This window comes from Haliotis cracherodii, unplaced genomic scaffold, assembly GCF_022045235.1.
Source record: "Haliotis cracherodii isolate W230 unplaced genomic scaffold, xgHalCrac1.p SCAF_4, whole genome shotgun sequence".
Lineage (NCBI taxonomy): Eukaryota > Metazoa > Mollusca > Gastropoda > Lepetellida > Haliotidae > Haliotis > Haliotis cracherodii.
The window spans coordinates 66161430-66181607 of NW_027266297.1; the positions used below are offsets into that span (position 1 = coordinate 66161430).

At 44.4% G+C, this 20178-nt stretch overlaps 1 protein-coding gene across 1 annotated transcript; it reads right to left on the reverse strand.

Annotated features, from left to right (window-relative positions):
- Positions 1-175: 175 nt before the first annotated feature.
- LOC139478402 (uncharacterized) lies at positions 176-18381 on the reverse strand. Its single transcript, XM_071260847.1, has 15 exons — positions 18315-18381; positions 16724-17399; positions 15975-16186; positions 10147-10240; positions 9307-9371; positions 8017-8093; positions 7206-7293; positions 6186-6259; positions 5045-5081; positions 4334-4431; positions 3988-4113; positions 2563-2714; positions 1830-1965; positions 626-753; positions 176-455 (listed from the first exon to the last, which is right to left on the reverse strand). Exons 1-15 carry the CDS (start codon positions 18379-18381, stop codon positions 176-178), a joined length of 2310 nt encoding a protein of 769 aa, XP_071116948.1.
- Between the last annotated feature and the right edge of the window lie 1797 nt (positions 18382-20178).

The window sequence follows — 20178 nt, forward strand, 5'->3', positions numbered from 1 at the left end:
CGTCCGCCCTCTCTTTTGCTGGTTAAGGTTGTAGATGAGAAACACGATATGGATGGCCTTAAACGAAATTTACCAATACGATGCACTGCCCTACTTATCACTACACACGCACAGTATGAACAAAATATGTATTCAAGGAACTCTGGAATATGTGGCAGAACGAAACGGTGACTTGTCACTTGTAACCTGTCTCCTGTACCCTGTCACTTGTACCTAACAGAGGCGACACCCAACTCATCCTTACTCCCTCGTCGTCAGTCTTCTCTTCCGGGCTCCTCTCCTCGCTTGTAATGTCTGTTTCACTGGGCAGCAAAGGCATTGTTTCACAGACCACGTCACAGACGTCGGGGAGAGTGGCCGCATCTCCACTTCTTTGTTGAAGCTGACGTGCCCATTGAAGGGGAACATTCTCATACAGGACATCACTGTCAATGGATGAAATGTCCATATTGACCCTAAAATCAAAACCAGCTATACAGTACAAAATTTTGCATTTAATTCACTCACTCACTCACACACTCACTCATTCACTCACCCACTCACCCACTCACCCACCCACTCACATACACCCACACACCTACCCACCCACTCACTCACTTACGCACTCACTCAAGCACTCACTCACCTGTGCGTATTATTAAGCCGGTTCCAGCATGTCTCACACTGGATGTGTACTGGCTCCATGGGACGAGTGAAGGTCTGTTCACATTGCAAGGCATCCAGGAGAATGCTGTGTATGAATATATACTGCTCCTGAAAATACATCACACAAACTCAAACTTTCGAAATTTAAACGTGTCTCTTGAATAAACACAAAAAGTTGAAGTGTTGTTCTTCAGGAATACAACATGGAAATTGATCCCGAACCGATATTAATAGTGTCAGGACAACGTAAAACACATGGTCAACATTTGATAATGTCGTCAATGACATCAATTTAACCAAAGTCCTTGTCAGCATTAACATTGGAACATTTTTAGCCCGTTTGTTTTCTGTTATAAGTAACGTGATAATATTTTATAACGATTGTGGAGACTAAACAGCTATGCTGAATTTCACTAGGGTCAACATATATTAAGGAAGTAAAATGGGAAGAAAACCATAATCTACCGTTGACCTGACCCTGTAGATGGGCGCCACAGCAATGTTTGCCGCATGCATAACCATTGGTCACCTTCTACCTCTGATTGTACCAACAGTGTCACAGGCGAGAAATCTTGTGTAACGTATGTGGTCAAAGGATTCCCGTGATATTATTCTTAAGGTGTGATGTGGTTTTAAACGTGAACAAAAACGTGAAACACTCTTGATACCTCTACCTTGTTTCACAAAGAACATTGCATGCAACTAACATGTCTCGAAGGATTTTTATTCCGAATTAGGGGGCACGGGTGGCCCAGTCGTCAAAGGCGCCGCGATTCGATGTGCAGAGTTGCGTCCCTTGGACATGCCAGAAACCTATGATTGAGGGTTCGAATCCCGGTTCGCCCCGATTATGTTTCTAGGTTTGTCAGCACCATACCCGTGCTCCTGGGTTTCACCGAAGTGGTGAACGTCTGAGACCTGCATCACTTCGGGCTTTCCTCCCACATTAAGCTGACACGCCGTGATATTACTGTTAATAATAATGTTAAAGCGGCGTTAAACCCAACTCACTCACTCACTCACTCACTCACTCACTCACTTTTTCCGAATTACCTTCTCTGATAACGGATTAACACCTGCAGATGCTGGTTGTTTGTTTGGCTGTTGTTTAAGGCAGACTATATGTCATAAGTTTGCAGGACTTTCAGTCAGACATTTTAGTAATCTTTTAGTAATAAACTAACTTTTGTCTGAACCATTTTCATCCTCGTCCTACGGAAGTGTTGCACACAGTTGTAGACACAGACTCGACCCTCGCTCCTCGCCTGGTCCAGTAAGTAGTCCAACGCTAAGAAAGTCCCAGTCCGTCCAACACCTGCACTGCATAGGGCAAGAAACACAATGAATACTTTGATTGGCATTTAGAAGTTGGACAAGCAACACAATGAATTCTTTGATTGGCATTTAGAAGTTGGGAGAGCATGAATACATGACACTTTTTAATGGAAAGCAACTTATTTTATTCTTTGTGCGACATTTCAGAGCTCCTTCTTCCGTCACCATTCACCTGATAAAGGTGCAAGAAGTAGCTCAGAGACGTCTAACAAAGATTAAAATAAGTTGCTTTCATTAAAAAATGTCATGTATTCAACGCAATCAATAATTATTGCTTCAGCAAAAACCGAACCTGCATATTCGTCAAATCCATTTCTGTGTGAAAAGTGTGGATCGTACATATTGATAACAAAAGTCAATGCCATATTCCATTTGACAGAAGAACTATTCCAAATATATTAATTCAAGAACTTTGAATCATTGCAAGTGACCAATTCTGACGACAGATGTGAGCATATGCTGTCGCTACACAAGTTAAGGGCAATGTCATCGTTAACGATTAAGTTGTGTTTGTCTACTAATAAGATACATACGTTTTTCTTATTGTACGTGAAATAGATATTTGGAATAAATATCTGTTACCTGCAGTGAACCACTAATGGCCCTGACAGTGGTAGTGCCGTGTCCTTCACTACTTTGTGGAAGTGTAATAGTGCTGTAGTGTCCCTGGGAACCCCGTGGTCGGGCCACTGGGTGAAATGGAACTGTTTGATCACTCTTGTCTCTGTACCTTCCTGTAAGGACATAAAACAGCAACGCTTCAACCGGTGCGGAGAGCTCACTTGCATTAAATTGCTAGGGGCGGGTCCATAGGTTGTAGGTATAATTTGTACTATATGGCTAGTGAGTAGAGGGTGTAGCTATCCCGCCTACTATAGGACCATGGGTGTGGAGGGTGTTACTATCCCGCTTACTATAGGACCAGGGGGTGGAGGGTGTAGCTATCCCGCCTTCTATAGGACCAGGGTGTGGAGGGTGTAGCTATCCCGCCTACTATAGGACCAGGGGGTGGAGGGTGTAGCTATCCCGCCTACTATAGGACCAGGGGGTGGAGGGTGTTGCTATCCCGCCTACTATAGGACCAGTGGTTGGAGGGTGTAGCTATTCCGCCTATTATAGGATCAGGGGGTGGAGGGTGTTGCTATCCCGCCTACTATAGGACCAGGGTGTGGAGGGTGTTGCTATCCCGCCTACTATAGGACCAGGGGATGGAGGGTGTTGCTATCCCGCCTACTATAGGACCAGGGGGTGGAGGGTGTTGCTATCCCGCCTTCTATAGGACCAGGGGGTGGAGAGTGTTGCTATCCCGCCTACGATAGGACCAGGGGGTGGAGGGTGTTGTTATCCCGCCTACGATAGGACCAGGGGGTTGGAGGGTCTAGGTTACCTAACCACTATAGAACCAGGGGATGGAGGGTCTAGGTAACCTAACCACTATGTGACCAGGGGGTGAAGGGCGTAGATAACCCAACGACTACATCGCCAGGGTGTAGAGTTTGTAGGTAACCCAATTGCTATATGGCCAGTGGATGGAAGGTGTAGGTAACCCAACGAGTATATGGCCAGGGATTGGAGGTTGAAGCTGCCCGACCTACTATATGGCAGATAGTCAGAATCAGAGGGTGTAGGTCACCTGTCATCCAGATTGCCAGGGATCGGATGGCGGAGGTCAGCTACCTCCCAATAGGCCACAGAGCGGAGGGTGTAGGTCACCTATCTTCCAGAAGGTCAGGTGTCCAGGGAGCTCAGAAAATAGGTCACCCAACCCCCATATGGCCAGAAACCTTCCAAAAAGTCACCTACGTTCATAAAGGCCACGCGGCGGAGGGTGTGAGTCACCTAACTTCTAGGTGTTCAGGGAGCGGAGGGTGTAGGTCAACTTACTTCCAGATCGCCATTGAGTGGAGGGTGTAGGTCGCCTACCTTCTAGGTGTTCAGGGAGCGGGGGATGTGGGCCACCTAACTTCCAGATGGCCAGGAAGCGGACGGGTGTTTCAGGTCACCTACCTTCCAGATCGCCATTGAGCGGAGGGTGTAGGTCTCGTAGACTTCCTCTTTCGCGCACTGAACACTTATACTGCCGTAAATCGTGGACTCAGAGCTGCAGAATGGCCAGTACCCATAGCACTTAAACTGAGAGAATGCATGATATATTAATATATAGGGTTATTAATGTAGTAGTACTATTATTTGCTCATGATCCCTAATGTGATGACATCATGGCGAGTAAAGATTTTTGTATCGGCAGTTCAAAATATATTTGTACATGAACGTCGACGATATCATCACTTCATGGTAGGAGACATCTTGATTATTATTATTTTTACAAGAAGCTGACATAATGTATTCTGACCTTCCCCGACTCCATGAGGTTAGTAACCATGACAATCTTGGCGGTGTTCAGCTGCCATATCATCCTCCAGAAGTCGTTCTTTGTGTGTTCCAAGGGCCCTGTAGAAAGGTTTTTAAGGCTATCTATAGCAAATACGTTGCATGCCATTCCATGGCATTTGATTGGTTAACCAATCTGTCCTGTCCTTATGTTTTATTTCACCAAAAAATAATTAAATCACGCCCACTGGCGGGCTTTTGATTCTTGATTGGCTGATAATAGAATTAGGTGGGCTTGTGTTGCATTTTTGCGCTAAATGATGTCACCAATTTCGTACTTTTGGTTTTTGTGTTAATGGTGAAATAAGCAGTCTGTCAAGTTATTATTGCTGACGTATCTATTCAAATAAATTGACTTAAATATGTTTTAGCGTTTGTGGAGTTAGAAACGTTAAAACCTGTTAACACGTTTATATGAGGCCATAAAGGCAAGAAATATTGAAATGAAATCGTAACTATATCCATATAAAAGCGAAAAAAGAATTCCCGTAATGATAAGAGTTCGTTGTTCTGTTCCGATTGACATGAGTATTGGCATAGTCATATTGAACTAAGAAGACATTTGAATGTCGACTTAGTAGGATAGACACGAGTATGTCCATTGGCAGTATTATGATATGTGTGGAGATGAGGAAGAAAGTAGTTTACCAAACCCATGAAAGTCTCCACGTACCTTGGGTTGCAACATAGCGGGTCTGGTCCATGTATCCCTGTGGGGGATAGAATCTCCATGAGTAACTGTGTAACTCCCAATACATTATTAAGCGAGTTTTGTTGAGCTGTTAGCATTATTCCAGTAATATCAGACCGCCTCCGTGGTCCAGTGGTAGAGCGTCCGGGGTTCGGTCCCCGACCGCGTCATACTAAAAGATGTTAAAAGATGGTACTTGCTGTTACCCTGTCTGGCGGTCGACATTAAGGGGCTATAACAAGGACTGGTCGGCTCGGAGTCAGTATACTGTGTCTGAGTAGGGTATTCATGTTAAACTGTGGCATGGTATCTCAGTGGGCTATCACTATAAACTTTAAAAGCCAATTTCACCTCATCTCACCCCTAGTAACGCTTGGGGGCACAAGTGGCCCAGTCTGTGCAGAGTTGCGTCCCTTGAACACGCCAGAAATCTATGATTATGGGTTCGAATCCCGGTTCGCTCCTATTATGTTTCTAGGTTTGTCAGCACCATACACGTGCTCGTGGGTTTCACCGAAGTGGTTAACGTCTGAGACCTGTATCACTTCGGGCTTTCCTCCCACATTAAGCTGACACGCCGTGATATAACTGGAATAATGTTAAAAGCGGCGTTAAGCCGAACTCACTCATTCCAGTAACGCGTAGGTGAGATGAGGGGAAATTTGGTTTAACGTTGTGTCCAAGATTATTGCACTTATATGGCCACGTGCATGCGCGTGTCTGCTTGTACTAGTCAGCACTGATGCCGAGTTATAGAGCTAACTCACTGAGATGCCGTGCCGCAGTTTAACATAATTACCCCATTCAGACACAGTATACTGACTCCGAGCCGAGCAGTCCATGTTTTAGTCCCTTAATGAGTAATGTTGAGCGCCAGACAGGGTAACAACAAGTACCATCTTTTGACTTTTTTTGGTATGACGCGGCCGGGAATCGAACCCCGGACTTTCCGCTATCCGGTCGGGCGCTCCGCTATCCGGTCGGGCGCTCTACCACAAGACCACGGAGGCGTTAACTGTGGGTAGCGGGTAGTGATGCCGGTCTTACTTAAAACAAGAACCACACTAAATACAAGAACCACACAAAATCTAACAAGAACCAAACTAAATTCTTCATAACTTACATCTATGTAGGAGGCGTTGATGTAGTCGCTGTCATCTTCATTTTCAATCTCAAGGGGTACTCGTGTAGCATCAACTGTAAATACCAAAAATAACATCTTATGCTGTTTTTGTGGCAGGATTGAACTGTTTCTCTGCAATAACGGCGATAACAATAGCAGTTGGTGGGACACGCGTGTGTAACAAGCAAATGGGACATGCATTTTATCAGATATCTATCCGCCATGTCTGTTTGATGCTACTGTTAAGGAACACGTGACATGGAGACTATTTCGAAAATAGGATGATAAAGCTGACCAACATCAGAGAAAAGTACTCCGTGTGAATCTGTATGTTTTAGATATGATTAAACCTCGAAATTGAATGTGAAGTTGAAAACGTCAACGCCAGAGACCAGTCTCGATTATCCACCAAAACAGACTCAATTTGGCGCAGAGGTGATGTGAGGTGAGGTGATGTGAAATGGGGTTTAACGTCGCGTCCAAGATTATTACACTTATATAGCGACGTGCATGTACGTGTGTGTGTTTGTGTGGCTGCTTGTACTAGTCCGGACTGATGCCGATTTATAGTACTAGCTCACTGAGATACCATGCCACAGTTTAACATGAATACCCCACTCAGACAAAGTATACTGACTCCGAGCCGACAATCTTTAGCCCCTTAATGCCGAGCGCCAGACAGGGTAACAACAAGTACCATCTTTTAACGTATTTTGGTATGACGTGGCCGGGGATCGAACCCCGGACCTTCTGCTCTCAGAGGTCCGATTTGGCGCAGAAGCCCAAACAGTGAATATATAATTATGGATCGCTGAAATAATGGTGATGACACCTGGAGTTCGGGAAAAGGCTCAGCAATTCATAGATATCCATAAACTCCAATTTCGAACATTTACTCAAAGTAGAAGTTCCATAACGAACCGCAAAATTCTACCTATCTAAGATTGATTAAAGTAAGTATAAATTTCTTTTGTAAAATGACTGAAAATAAAGAGTACAGCAGGATATATAATTACATACATGGCAGGATATCTTTGTATCTGTTCTTCCCTTCGTTTTCGTCCAAGGAGGCACAATCTACTGGTTTTATATTTGAAGAAGGCAGTTTCTAAAACAGAAACATAATAGCTTGTAGTGTTTACAGCCGCAGAGAGCAATATGTCATGGAGAAAAATGCTTGAATATTGACTTGGCAAAAGTTGGTCGGGTTTGAGACTCCCCGATCTATATATTAGGGAGTTCCATGTGCAGGTATGTACCTTAAGGTCCTAGGTGCCGTTGTACAACACAACCTTAACGCTACGACTGTCGTAAGTCTATGATATGGTATGGGAGTAACGATCACCTTAGCGCTAAGATCGCTTCGTACAACGGCACCCGGGTGTGTGGTTCGAATCGCACATCCATCCTATGTTAAGATCCCTCGCTGATAAACATTATATTTGCACCAAAGACGTAAGCCTCCAAATTTTAGCAGCGTTAACCACAGATCACCCACTCGCCATATGGCAACACATTATTTTTTATCGTACGGTTGAGTGAGTGAGTGAGTTGGATTTAACGTCGCTTTTAACAATATTCCAGTTATATCACGGCGTGTCAGCTTAATGTGGGAGAAAAAACCGAAGTGATGCAGGTCTCAGACGTTTACCACTTCGGTGAAACCCACGAGCTGGTATGGTGCTAATAATCAGGGCGAACCTGGATTCGAACCAACAATCATAGCTTTCTGGCGTGCCCAAGGGACGCAAATCTGCGGCAATTAGACGACTGTGCCACCCGTGCCCCTCGTACGGTTGAAGATGTATTCAGAACCTTGAAGTATACCTACTTTAAACTCCCCCTCCATGACCTCCTTCGACGTGTCCCCGTTCAGCTCATCACACATGTCCCCGCCTAGTGTATAGACTGGAAAATGGACATATGATTATTATGTGCGGAATGCACACTTAGCTTGCATGTATACATTCGTTTGCAGAATTTTCGTCTTATGCTGATGTTAAGTCTCGTTATGTGTCTTACAATTTCTGGTCACGAAGACATGCAGATTAACATGTATGTAACTTCGAAAACAGTAAAATCTCCTAACATGCAGTAAAATCCCAGTTACATGACACCTGGCATCTCCCCGGGGCAAGGGCGTTAACTGTCTATTAAAGTGCAGTTTCTAACCTTGCCGAACTAGGCTGGAATTCCGAAGTTACATTTTGGCAGCATTAACGAGTCTATGCATGGTCCAATCAAAATCGCGTAACGAACTAGTCACATGTTTCGTAAACAACATAGATTTCAACATGCAGATTTCGGTCGACTGCAGGATTTGCAAAGCATGTGTACTGTCGACTGGGCGTCGACAGATATTTTGCAAATCTTTTCATGTTCGTAATAAAGGTGCTCGAGTGATCTGATGCACTTCGCGGGGTAAGACCCGTTTTATTACAATATAGATATTGTTTATCGATCAGATCGTCTTGATTGGGCGCCGCCATTTTGTTTGATGCCAAGGCAAGTGATACGAGAGGGAATCTGATTGGTCAATAGGAGGGACGTAGAAGGGACATAACTCATAATAGCCACTAGTGGCGCTACGATCGAGCCTTGAAATTCCATCCTAGTTCGGAAAGGGTGGAAACTGGACTTTCCTCTGGAGGATGGACACGTGTAACACTGTCCTGTCCAAATATGAAGCCAAGGAAGTCGATGTAAGTGATATTCCATGATGAAACTTCACATGAAATAGGCATAGTTTTGAATTATATTCCACATGCACATACAGGAAACTACGTTTATAACGAACACGCTTATAACGAACTTATCTTTTGTCCAGACTTTTTGCTGTAGTTATGCTGTATATATGCGTGTAAAGAACTACGGTTATAACGAACTAAAATGTGTGGTCCCTTTGAGTTCGTTAAAACCGTAGTTTAATGTATTTTGTTCAATTGGACCTCGAACATGGTGGGAAATTAAATTTTGCACAAATAGTTTTATAAGATACATTTTATCCCTTTGGTGACAAGATCCTTTGATTGGGTCAAAATAAGGTATAAGGAACTCTCAAAAGCCATACTTACACCACATCGATTAGTTCAGATTGATTGTATATTTGCTATATTCTTACCCGAACACGATGTGTATGTTGGATTAGGAGTTCCTTTTTGGTTCTGCTGACTTCCTTTGCGTCGCCTTTGTTTGAAAATAAAAGGCACATGGTATTCTTATGCATGTCGTGAAATCCGCAAGATGGGCGTAGATGATAGATAAACAAGACAACGTAAAGCGCGATCCCTTCTTCGTTGCGGGGTGGGTACTGTTGAACGTGACGCGCATCGGGCTGACGATAAAAGTTCCATAAATGGTTTCAGGGACCAACATGGAACGACATACCCTTAATAACATGTTCCCTACTTTACGTTGCCTTGACGGTAAACGGTCATTCGTCACCACTCGCCCCTTTCCGTAACCTGCAAGAAGACTCATCCCCCTATCGATGAATATAATGTGCGAAAATTCGACAAACCAATCAGAATGTGCGTATGATTTCAAGTTCTTCGTCAAAGAATCCCCCAGAAATAATTTTTGATTTTACATATGTCTTGCATCTAAAAAATATACCCATGACACAGTTAAATGTGTTCAATCATACTGTATAACTCCGCATGTCCAGATGTGCTTTAAATTGCATCTGAAATATATAAAATATATGGTGAACCATTACGCAACGAGTTGACAATTGTTTTAGGTATGCCCGTTTGTACTAAGACGGAACCCGGTCTCAAAAATGGCCATGAACGGAGGGGAACGAGTCGCTATTCGGCTTGTCCCGGAATAACACGAGTTGGTCACGAATGGATGAACGGTAAAGCATGCAATGAGGCTTTTATTAATGTTATTCTGCTTATGGGGGTGGTATTCTCTAACTGGAGTCTCGGTGTATACACGAATACAATGAACTGCGCACCTTCTGTACACGATGACAACGAGGATGAGGATGAGGATGAGGATGAGGATGACGACAAGTACAACATACGTGTCTCCAACGTTGGCTTCTGCGGCTGAAACAACCGTGTTCATTACATACCGGTCAGATGGTCATGATCAAGTCACAGAATACATGCACAAATATATCTTGTATGTATTGGCCTCTCGCTAACAGCTGTGGCTGTCTGCTGGTCATTTAAACAGTGATTCAGTATCTAAATATATTGACTCAAACGCTTTGGAAGACAATGGCAAAATGGATGTGTGTGTGTCTGCGTACGTGTGTGTGTCTGCGTTTCTGTATGTCTACCTGTGCATGTCTGCGTTTGTCTGTGTATGTGTGTATCTGAGCTTGTGTATATGTACGCGTATGTGTCTCTCTCTGTATGTGTGTCTGCGTCCGTGTTTATGTGTGTGTCTGCGTCTAATTGTATGTGTGAGACTGTGTGTCTGCGTCTGTGTATGTATGTGTGTGTGTGTGTGTGTGTGTGTGTGTGTCTGCGTATGTGTATGTATTTCTGTATGGGTATCTGTGTGTGTGTCTGCGTCTAATTGTATGTGTGAGTCGGTGTGTCTGCGTCTGTCTATGTATGTGTGTGTGTGTGTGTGTCTGCGTTTGTGTATATATGTATGTGTATGTCTTCGTCTTTGTGTATGGGTGCGTATTTGTGTGTGTGTGCCTTCGTCATGTGTAAGTGTGTGTCTGCGTCTGTCTCTGTGTATGTATTTCTGCATCTGTGTGCATGTGTGAATATAATTGTGTATCTGCGTTTGTGTGTATATGTGCGTATGTGTGTGTGCGTATGTGTGAGTATGTGTGTGTCTGCGTCTGCGTATGTGTGTACATGTGTCTGCGTGTTTGTTACATTGTATATGCAAGTAATGCTATTAAATGTAAATCGTTTGGGCAATCGCATTTAGTTTGAACATATTCTTTTGCACATCTTCCGGAGGCCAGGGAGCTAACTGACTCGATCGGCTATTACGAGTGCTGTCCCTTCTGTGTCCCTCCTATTGACCAATCAGATTCCACATCTCATATCACTTCAAACAAAATGGCGGCTCCTAGTCAAGACGCTCTAATCGATAGTCAAGATCTATATTGTAACTAAACGAGTCCTACCTCGCCAAAAAGCGTCCAATTACTTGAGCACCTTGATTATACACATGAAAAGATTTGGAAAATATCGATCGTAGTGTCGCCCGTGGCTATTACGAGTTATGTCCATTCTATGTCCCTCCTAATGACAATCAAATTCCACCTTTCGTTTCACATGCATTTGCTTCAAACAAAATTGCAGCGCCCAATCAAGGCGATCTGATCAGTAATCAAAACCTATATTGTGATCAAACGGGTTTTACTTCGCGAAGTGCATCAAATCTCGGGAGCACCTTGATGAAAAACATGAAAATATTTGGAAAGTATCTGTTTACGCCGAGTTGGTGTCACACAAGGATCACTTGGCTGTATGTAGCGGCCATAAAATTTCCGAGTCCCGTGATGGGATTCGAACCACGGACCTTCTGGTCAGAGGTCGGACCTCTGCCAATATGACCAAAGAGGTTAACCCCGTCAGCAAGCTGACAAGATAAGGATGTCATCTGTGGGACGACTCCACGCCCTGCTACATACTCCCTCGTCAACGGAAGGCACGTCCCGGGCCGCATAATAGGGTACTGAGGCTTATTTTCCTCAAATTTAATATGAACATGCTCAGCCCCACGAGCGGCCATAAAATTTCCGAGTCCCGTGATTGGATTCGAACCACGGACCTTCTGATCCGAGGTCGGACGCCTTGTCCACATGACCAAAGAGGTTAACCCAATCAGCAAGCTGACAAGGTAAGGATGTCATCCGTGGGACGACTCCACGCCCTGCTAAATACTCCCTCGTCAACGGAAGGCACGTCCCGGGCCGCATAATAGGGTACTGAGGCTTATTTCCCTCAAATTTAATATGAACATGCTCAGCCCCACGTTGGGCTCCAATGTAGCGGCCATAACTTTTCCGAGTTCCGAGATGGGTTGCGAACCACGGACCTTCTGATCCGAGGTCGGACGCCTTGGGACGCTGGCAGTCTTTCTAATCATCGAACTGTCGGTCAATGTCTTGAGTCTGTATCCGGCATACCAAAGACATCATTACAGGCATGTCCACAACAAGGACGAAGGCCAAATGAAACCCTCTAGACCCTCTTGGCCCTCCAGACGCTCTAGACCCTCTTGACCCTCCAGACCCTCTAGACCCTCCAGGCCCTCCAGACCCTCTTGACCCTCTAGGCCCTCTAGGCCCTCTAGGTCCTCCAGACCCTCAAGACCCTCTTGACCCTCTAGGCCCTCCAGACCCTCTAGACCCTCCAGATTTTCTAGACCCTCTAGTCAGAAGAATGTTTGCCCCTCCTTCAACAGCATTTGGAACAGTACAAAGTGCAAACTAGTTTACACTCTGTTCTGTTGAAAAAAGCAAATAATATACTTAGGGGAACATGAAATATAATGCAAATACAAAGTATTAAAGAACAAAGATAACATCATGTGACGGAACGTTTATGTCTGAAACCACTACTTTCAGTTTGCACGTGCCTCACACAGTAGCGCCAAACACATCTGGAGATGTCATTCCTGATTTAGACACTTTAAAGAAAGGTGGATTAATCTCTGCGGACCATTATTTCTGTCAATTATTGATTAACTTTGCACTTCCCTGATAGGCGTGGTCGTTTCTGGCGACGTCAAAATGAACCTCAAGCCAATGACAACCTGAGATCACATGAGAATTGACAGGGGTCACTATGACCGACCAAATCCCACTCCATATTGTGCAAAGAAGGTACCATCTGTACCATCGGGTCATACCGACACCCCTTTTTTGTCCCCTTTGCAAGGCGTTTTCATGACGAGAACGCCCTCGATCACCGTGCACTGATCGCAAATGCCCACCTCTAGCAGCACACCATCCATAGAATGCCTGGAACATTATAGGGCGACGTGTACGTCAACGTCATAGGCCGCCAACGACGATGGCTTACCTGGGCAAGGCGCTGCAAGAGGGGTGGGACAGGCTCCCTCAAATCGCTATTGGGGGACTAATAAGCAGTATGCTCATCGAGTAAATGGATGTTAGACAAATCGTGGCGGTATTTCGCACTACTGATCCAGAAACGTCAACTTTAAAATTTCCCAACTTCTACCTATCGCGGGCGTTCATAACATCTACTGTCATACACCACTAAAAGTTGTAATATGTTCCCAATTTGGTCATTATTATCATAGAACTATTACTAGGAAACCAATATATGTTACAATTTTGGAAATTCTAAGTTATTTCTGAGTATTCCCTACCCTGAAGAGTATATTTAAGAAACGTGTGCTGATGAATGGGTATACCAACAGTAAGATGACTACACCAAGCGATCGTCAATGTTTCGTCATAAACAGTACTAAGTAAAACGAATATGAGTTGCATGAAACGCGATCCAAACGTTTCTACCATAACTGTCATAATACAAACCTACACATTTCTATCAACGTGAACAACTGTATTCATAAGTACCTGCTATGCCACCAACAACTTTAATTATGCCTCATTGTAACCCGACCATAATACAAACAATACATCCCTGTTAAGAGACCATAACTGTCACAATACATCCCTGTGAACCGACCATCACTGTCACAATACATCCCTGTAACCCGACTATAACTGTCACAATACATCCCCGTAAACCGACTAAAACTGTCACAAAACATCCATGTTACCGACTATAACTGTCACAATACATCCTTGTAAACCGACCATAACTCTCACAATGCATCCCTGTAACCCGACTATGACTGTCACAATGCATCCCTGTAACCCGACTATAACTCTCACAATACATCCCTGTAACCCGACCATAACTCTCACAATACATCCCTGAAACACGACTATCTCACAATACATCCCCGTAAACCGACTATAACTCTCACAATACATCCCTGTAACCCGACTATGACTGTCACAATACATCACTGTAACCCGACCATAACTGTCACAATACATCCCTGTGAAAGACTATAACTGTCAAAATAGATACCTGTAACTCGACTATAACTGTAACAATACATCCCTGTAACCCGACTATAACTCTCACAATACATCCCTGTAATTCGACTATAACTGTCACAATACATGCCTGTAAACCGACTATAACTCTCACAATACATCCCTGTAACCCGACTATAACTCTCAGAATACATACCTGTAACCCACAATAACTGTCACCATACATCTCTGTGAAACGACCATAACTGTCACAATACATCCCTGTAACCCGACCATAACTCTCACAATACATCCCTGTACCCCGACCATAACTTTCACAATACATCCCTGAAACCCGACTATAACTCTCACAATACATCCCAGTAACCCGACTATAACTCTCACAATACATCCTTGTAAACCGACCATAACTCTCACAATGCATCCCTGTAACCCGACTATGACTGTCACAATGCATCCCTGTAACCCGACTATAACTCTCACAATACATCCCTGTAACCCGACCATAACTCTCACAATACATCCCTGAAACACGACTATAACTCTCACAATACATCCCCGTAAACCGACTATACCTCTCACAATACATCCATGTCACCCGACTATGACTGTCACAATACATCCCTGTAACCCGACTTTAACTGTCACAATACATCACTGTAACCCGACCATAACTGTCACAATACATCCCTGTGAAAGACTATAACTGTCAAAATAGACACCTGTAACTCGACTATAACTGTAACAATACATCCCTGTAACCCGACTATAACTGTCACAAAACATCCCTGTAATTCGACTATAACTGTCACAATACATCCCTGTAAACCGACTATAACTCTCACAATACATCCCTGTAACCCGACTATAACTCTCAGAATACATCCCTGTAACCCACAATAACTGTCACCATACATCCCTGTAACCCGATAATAACTGTCACAATACTTCCCTGTAACTCGACCATAACTGTCACAATACATCCATGTAACCCGACTATACCTCTCACAATACATCCCTGTAACCCGACCATAACTGTCACAATACATCCCCGTAACCCGAACATAACTGTCAGAATACATCCCTGTAACCCGACCATAACTGTCACAATACATCCCCGTAACCCGACCATAACTGTCACAATACATCCCCGTAACCCGAACATAACTGTCAGAATACATCCCTGTAACTCGACTATACCTCTCACAACATATTTCTGTAACTCGACTAAAACTGTCACAATACATCTCTGTAACCCGACTATAACAGTAAAAATGCATCCCTGTAACCGGCCATAACTGTATGCACCTTTGTCACAAGACGTCCCCATAACGCCATCCTCAACAACTCCTTGTAACTCGCAAGGTATTAGTCACAATAACGCCCTGTACCCACCGACACCCGTCACAATGCGCCCCACCCGCCAGCCACTCTCGCATCGTTATAGAAACAGCAGTAAGTATACGTACGATGCACAGAAGTGTACTACCAACCACAATAAGCTAAAACGGATATCATTCTTATCAGCGATTACTACGAAAGCCCGTTAGGACCATATTGGTATTTTGTATTTTTCTCTTTTAAAAGCCGTAATTACGAGAAAAAAGTCGTCATTATGAAAACAAAATGGTCGTAATGGGCTTTCGTATATTACAACTTTACCACTTCACGCCCCCGTGTCTGTCTTTGTCACATCCAATGCTACAGTTGGGGGACAGCCCGCGCGCGCACTTGTCCCCTGTGTAACCTGCCTCACAGCTGACACCCCCCCCCCCCCCCCCCCCTGTCTTTATCACATCCACCCCCACAGCTGGGGGGACAGGTAACATCACACTTGTCCCCTGTGTAACCTGGCTCACAGCTGTCACACTCCCCCGTGATCTTGTCACATCCATCTCTACAGTTGGGGGGACAGGTAACATTACACTTGTCCCCTGTGTAACCTGGCTCACAGCTGCCACACTCCCCCGTGATCCTACTACATCCATCTGTGCAGATCGAGGAGCAAGGTAATCTACAGTGTTGACCGTAATACCGGGGATTCTGACACGGTCCTGTACAACCATCAGCATAACGTTCACACTGTGTACAGGATGTAGGACAGTTCATACCACAGTTATCTCCCTTCTTGCCGGCCACACATCCCTCTGTACACACAGCACGGGTGTTGTCTACCTGTCATGCCTTCCTGTTTCGTCATCACATGCATCTCTACAGTCAGTCGTACAATAAGCATATGTTGCTGGAGACCTATTCTAACCCGGAATCCCAACGGATTATTCCATGTCGACTTTATGTTGATATGGCCCTCTTCAATCAGTTTCCGTATTCCAAAGTAAAGACAGAGAAACACAAAATAATCCCTATCGTATTTCTAGTATCACAACTGTCACAACCCCCTCTCTTTGTGACACCAGCAAGTGCACAACATAACTACTTTCTATGTGTTTATTCCAATGTGGGATTGAAATGACTAAAATAATATGTGTACAACTTACCGGTCAAGATGCACCGTTCGTCTTGGTCACATCCTTCCCTGCAGGTGATGGGACAGGAGATATTACAGTACTTCCCACTGTTCCCTGGTTTACAACCCTCACAATTTCCGATCTCCTTATCACATCCATCGCTACATTTGGAGGGACAGGTAACATTACAGTTCTTCCCTCTGTAACCCGACACGCAGCTGCCACACTCCCCCGTGTCTTTATCACATCCATCTCTACAGTTGGGGGGACAGGTAACATCACACATGTCCCCTGTGTAACCTGGCTCACAGCTGACACACTCCCCCGTGGTCCTATTACATCCATCTGTACAGTTGGAGGAACAAGGTGTATGACAGTGTGGACCGTAATACCGGGGATTCTGACACGGTCCTGTACAACCATCACCATAACGTTCACACTGTGTACAGGCTGTAGGACAGTTCACACCACAGTTATCTCCCTTCTTGCCGGCCACACATCCCTCTGTACACACAACACTGGTGTTGTCCATCTGACAGCGAGAGTTGAGACAGGTGTCTGGACAGTCATGTTCACACTGTTTACCATAGAACCTGGAGTCCAGACACTCGAGACACTCTCCAGATGACGTCACATTGACACAGATAGGTAGACACGCACCGTCAACACAGGTCACGTTGTTACCGTCACAGTTGCTGCATGGTGCGCTTGCTGAGGGTGCTGTGATATAAATTGGTAGAACAATCATAGATACACATATACATTATTAAAAATGATATAACACATTTCTTAATACAACAAAATACATTCAAAGTAACTGTTATCGCCCTTTGGACAATTCACACTTTCTACACTTATTAAATCTGTTGTTTCTGATATCTTACTAAATGTTAAAGATAAACAGAGCGGTTACTCTTGTCGAGATACACTGCCGGAGAAAAGAAACTATACACTTGAAAATTGGATTTAATTTAAAACTTACAAACGTTACTAGGCTGAACACAGACACTTGCTTTGACATAATCACTGACCGCCTCCGTGGTCTAATGGTAGAGCGTCCGCCCGGACAGCGGAAGGTCCGGGGTTCGATCCCCAGCCGCGTCATACCAAAAGACGTTGTACTTGTTGTTACCCTGTCTGGCGCTCGGCATTAAGGGTCTAAAACAAGGACTGGTCGGCTCGGAGTCAGTATACTGTGTCTGAGTGGGGTATTCATGTTAAACTGTGATGATAGTGTGCTGGCACTATAAATCGGCATCAGTCCGAACTAGTACAAGCAGACAAGCACGCACACGATGCATGCAGTATGGCATCTGATACCCGTATCAAATACATCACCATCGAATAACCATTTCTTGTTTGTATAATTATTGCCACCCTAAAACCCACATCAGCGTACACTTGCTTTTGCTGGCCAACTAATTTCAAGTACTGTAGGGGCGGTTGGGTAGCCTAGTGGTTAAAGCGTAGGCTCGTCACGCCGAAGACCCGGGTTGGAATCCCGACATGGGTACAATGTGTGAAGCCCATTTCTGGTGTCCCCCGGCGTGATATTGATTGACTTTCGCTAAAAGCGGCGTAAAACCATATTCACGCACTCACTCAAGTACAGTATATTACGTCATTAAATCTTACTGCATGGGATCCTTGGACCAATCAGGATGATTGCAGCGGACAAGGTAGCGAGCCACGTGGCCTGCATTCTATCCCCATGGACACGGCGTTGACCTGGATGATAAACAATACAGGGATGTTCCATGTACAGCCTTGTCTCCACTCATACCCTGTATGCTGGAGAGGGGAGGGGTACAGGCGTCAGGTTACCTGCAACAGAGTCACACAGTCAAGTGTATCGGTGCTTTCTTATGGGAAACCTAATACCGATGTGGGCGGTGTTTATAGATTGACGACTGGCCCATAACTAAGAAAACGTACCATCGTGTCTGCTTGTGCCAAGTCTGTAACGCAATAAAAAGACCAGTTGTTCTCTCAAATCCGCTTAATGTGAGAGGAAAGTCCGAAGTGATGCAGATCTCAGACGTTTACCACTTCGGTGAAACCTATGAGCACGGGTGTGGTGCTGACAAACCTGGAAACATAATCGGGGAGAATCGTGATTCGAACCCACAATCATAGGTTTTTGGCGTGCCCAAGTGACGCAGCTCTGCATAGCGAGTCGCGGCGCCTAAGACGACTGGGCCACCCGTGCCCCGCGGTGTGTATGTAGTGTCTTTGAAGGCTGGTCAAAAGTTCTAACAAAACCAACAATTGTGAAAGTGTTTTCGAACCCACATTGTCGCACAGCAGCCTTTGCAAGTCGAGAGGTGTGAGAAGAGGCATTGTCATGAAGTAGTAGAACACTTGCAGTCAGCATCTCTCGTAGATTTTCTTTGATATAATCTCTCAGGCGATGAGGCAAATCAGCATAGTAGGCACCGGTAATCGTCTTTTGACTTTCTAAGTAATCAACAAGGATCACACCATTTGCCTCCCAGAATACAGTGGCCATAACCTTCTTCACTGATCTTGAAGACTTTAGTTTCTTTGGTGCCGGAGAAGTAGGATGGTGCTCTTCCATAGATTGACGTTTTGACTCGGGATCAAATTGGTAAACCACTGTTTCATCACCCGTTACTAATCTTTATTTGAATTTGACAAAATCCTCCTCAATAGGCTCTAAATTGGCTCTCGTAATGTCAGTTCTTTTTGCCTCAAGATCAGAATTTTGAAACTTTGTCACTCAACGAGTAGATATCTTATTCTTATGTAAATGTTCATGAATATTAGTTTTCAGTGGATCCATAGTTTAGACATGTGTCTTCCTTAAGTTCAGCAATGGTAATACGTCTATCTGACAGCATATGTTTTTCTATCTCCTTGATTGAATCTTTATGGATGGAGTGAGTGAGTGAGTTGGGTTTAACGCTGCTTTTAACAGTATTACAGTTATATCACGGCGTGTCAGCTTAATGTGGGAGGAAAGCCCGAAGTGATGCAGGTTGAGGGACGAGACCTGGGGTCATTATCAAGGCTTGTTCTCCCAGCCTTAACCATAACGCTCAACAGTTGGATAGCTAGGACACGTATCTTCATACACTTGTGACACGCGGTCATGAATTTCTCAGGGAGTACTTTTCTCTAAAGTCAAAAACTTGACTGCTCGGTACTCGTTCTTTTCCATTTCTGCGTCCAATTGGAGCCCTACCACGTTCAACTCGGTGTCACTAATATACAAACGGCCACAAGAGACCAAATACACTTGCAATAAACTACTCAAACAATGTACTACATTAACTAGCCCACCTTGGTTATGGCCCATAATAAAGTTTGTTTAACTTTTTGACGAGCCCTCGTATGGAGATCGAACCCTGGCCGGCTTGATGAGCGAACACTATACCGCTGGGTTACTCAAACAAGGAAGTACCTTTACCATGGCACGTTCACATCACTGCAATGATACAAGTATTAACCACAGCAAAGCGTTCAAACATCCACATGT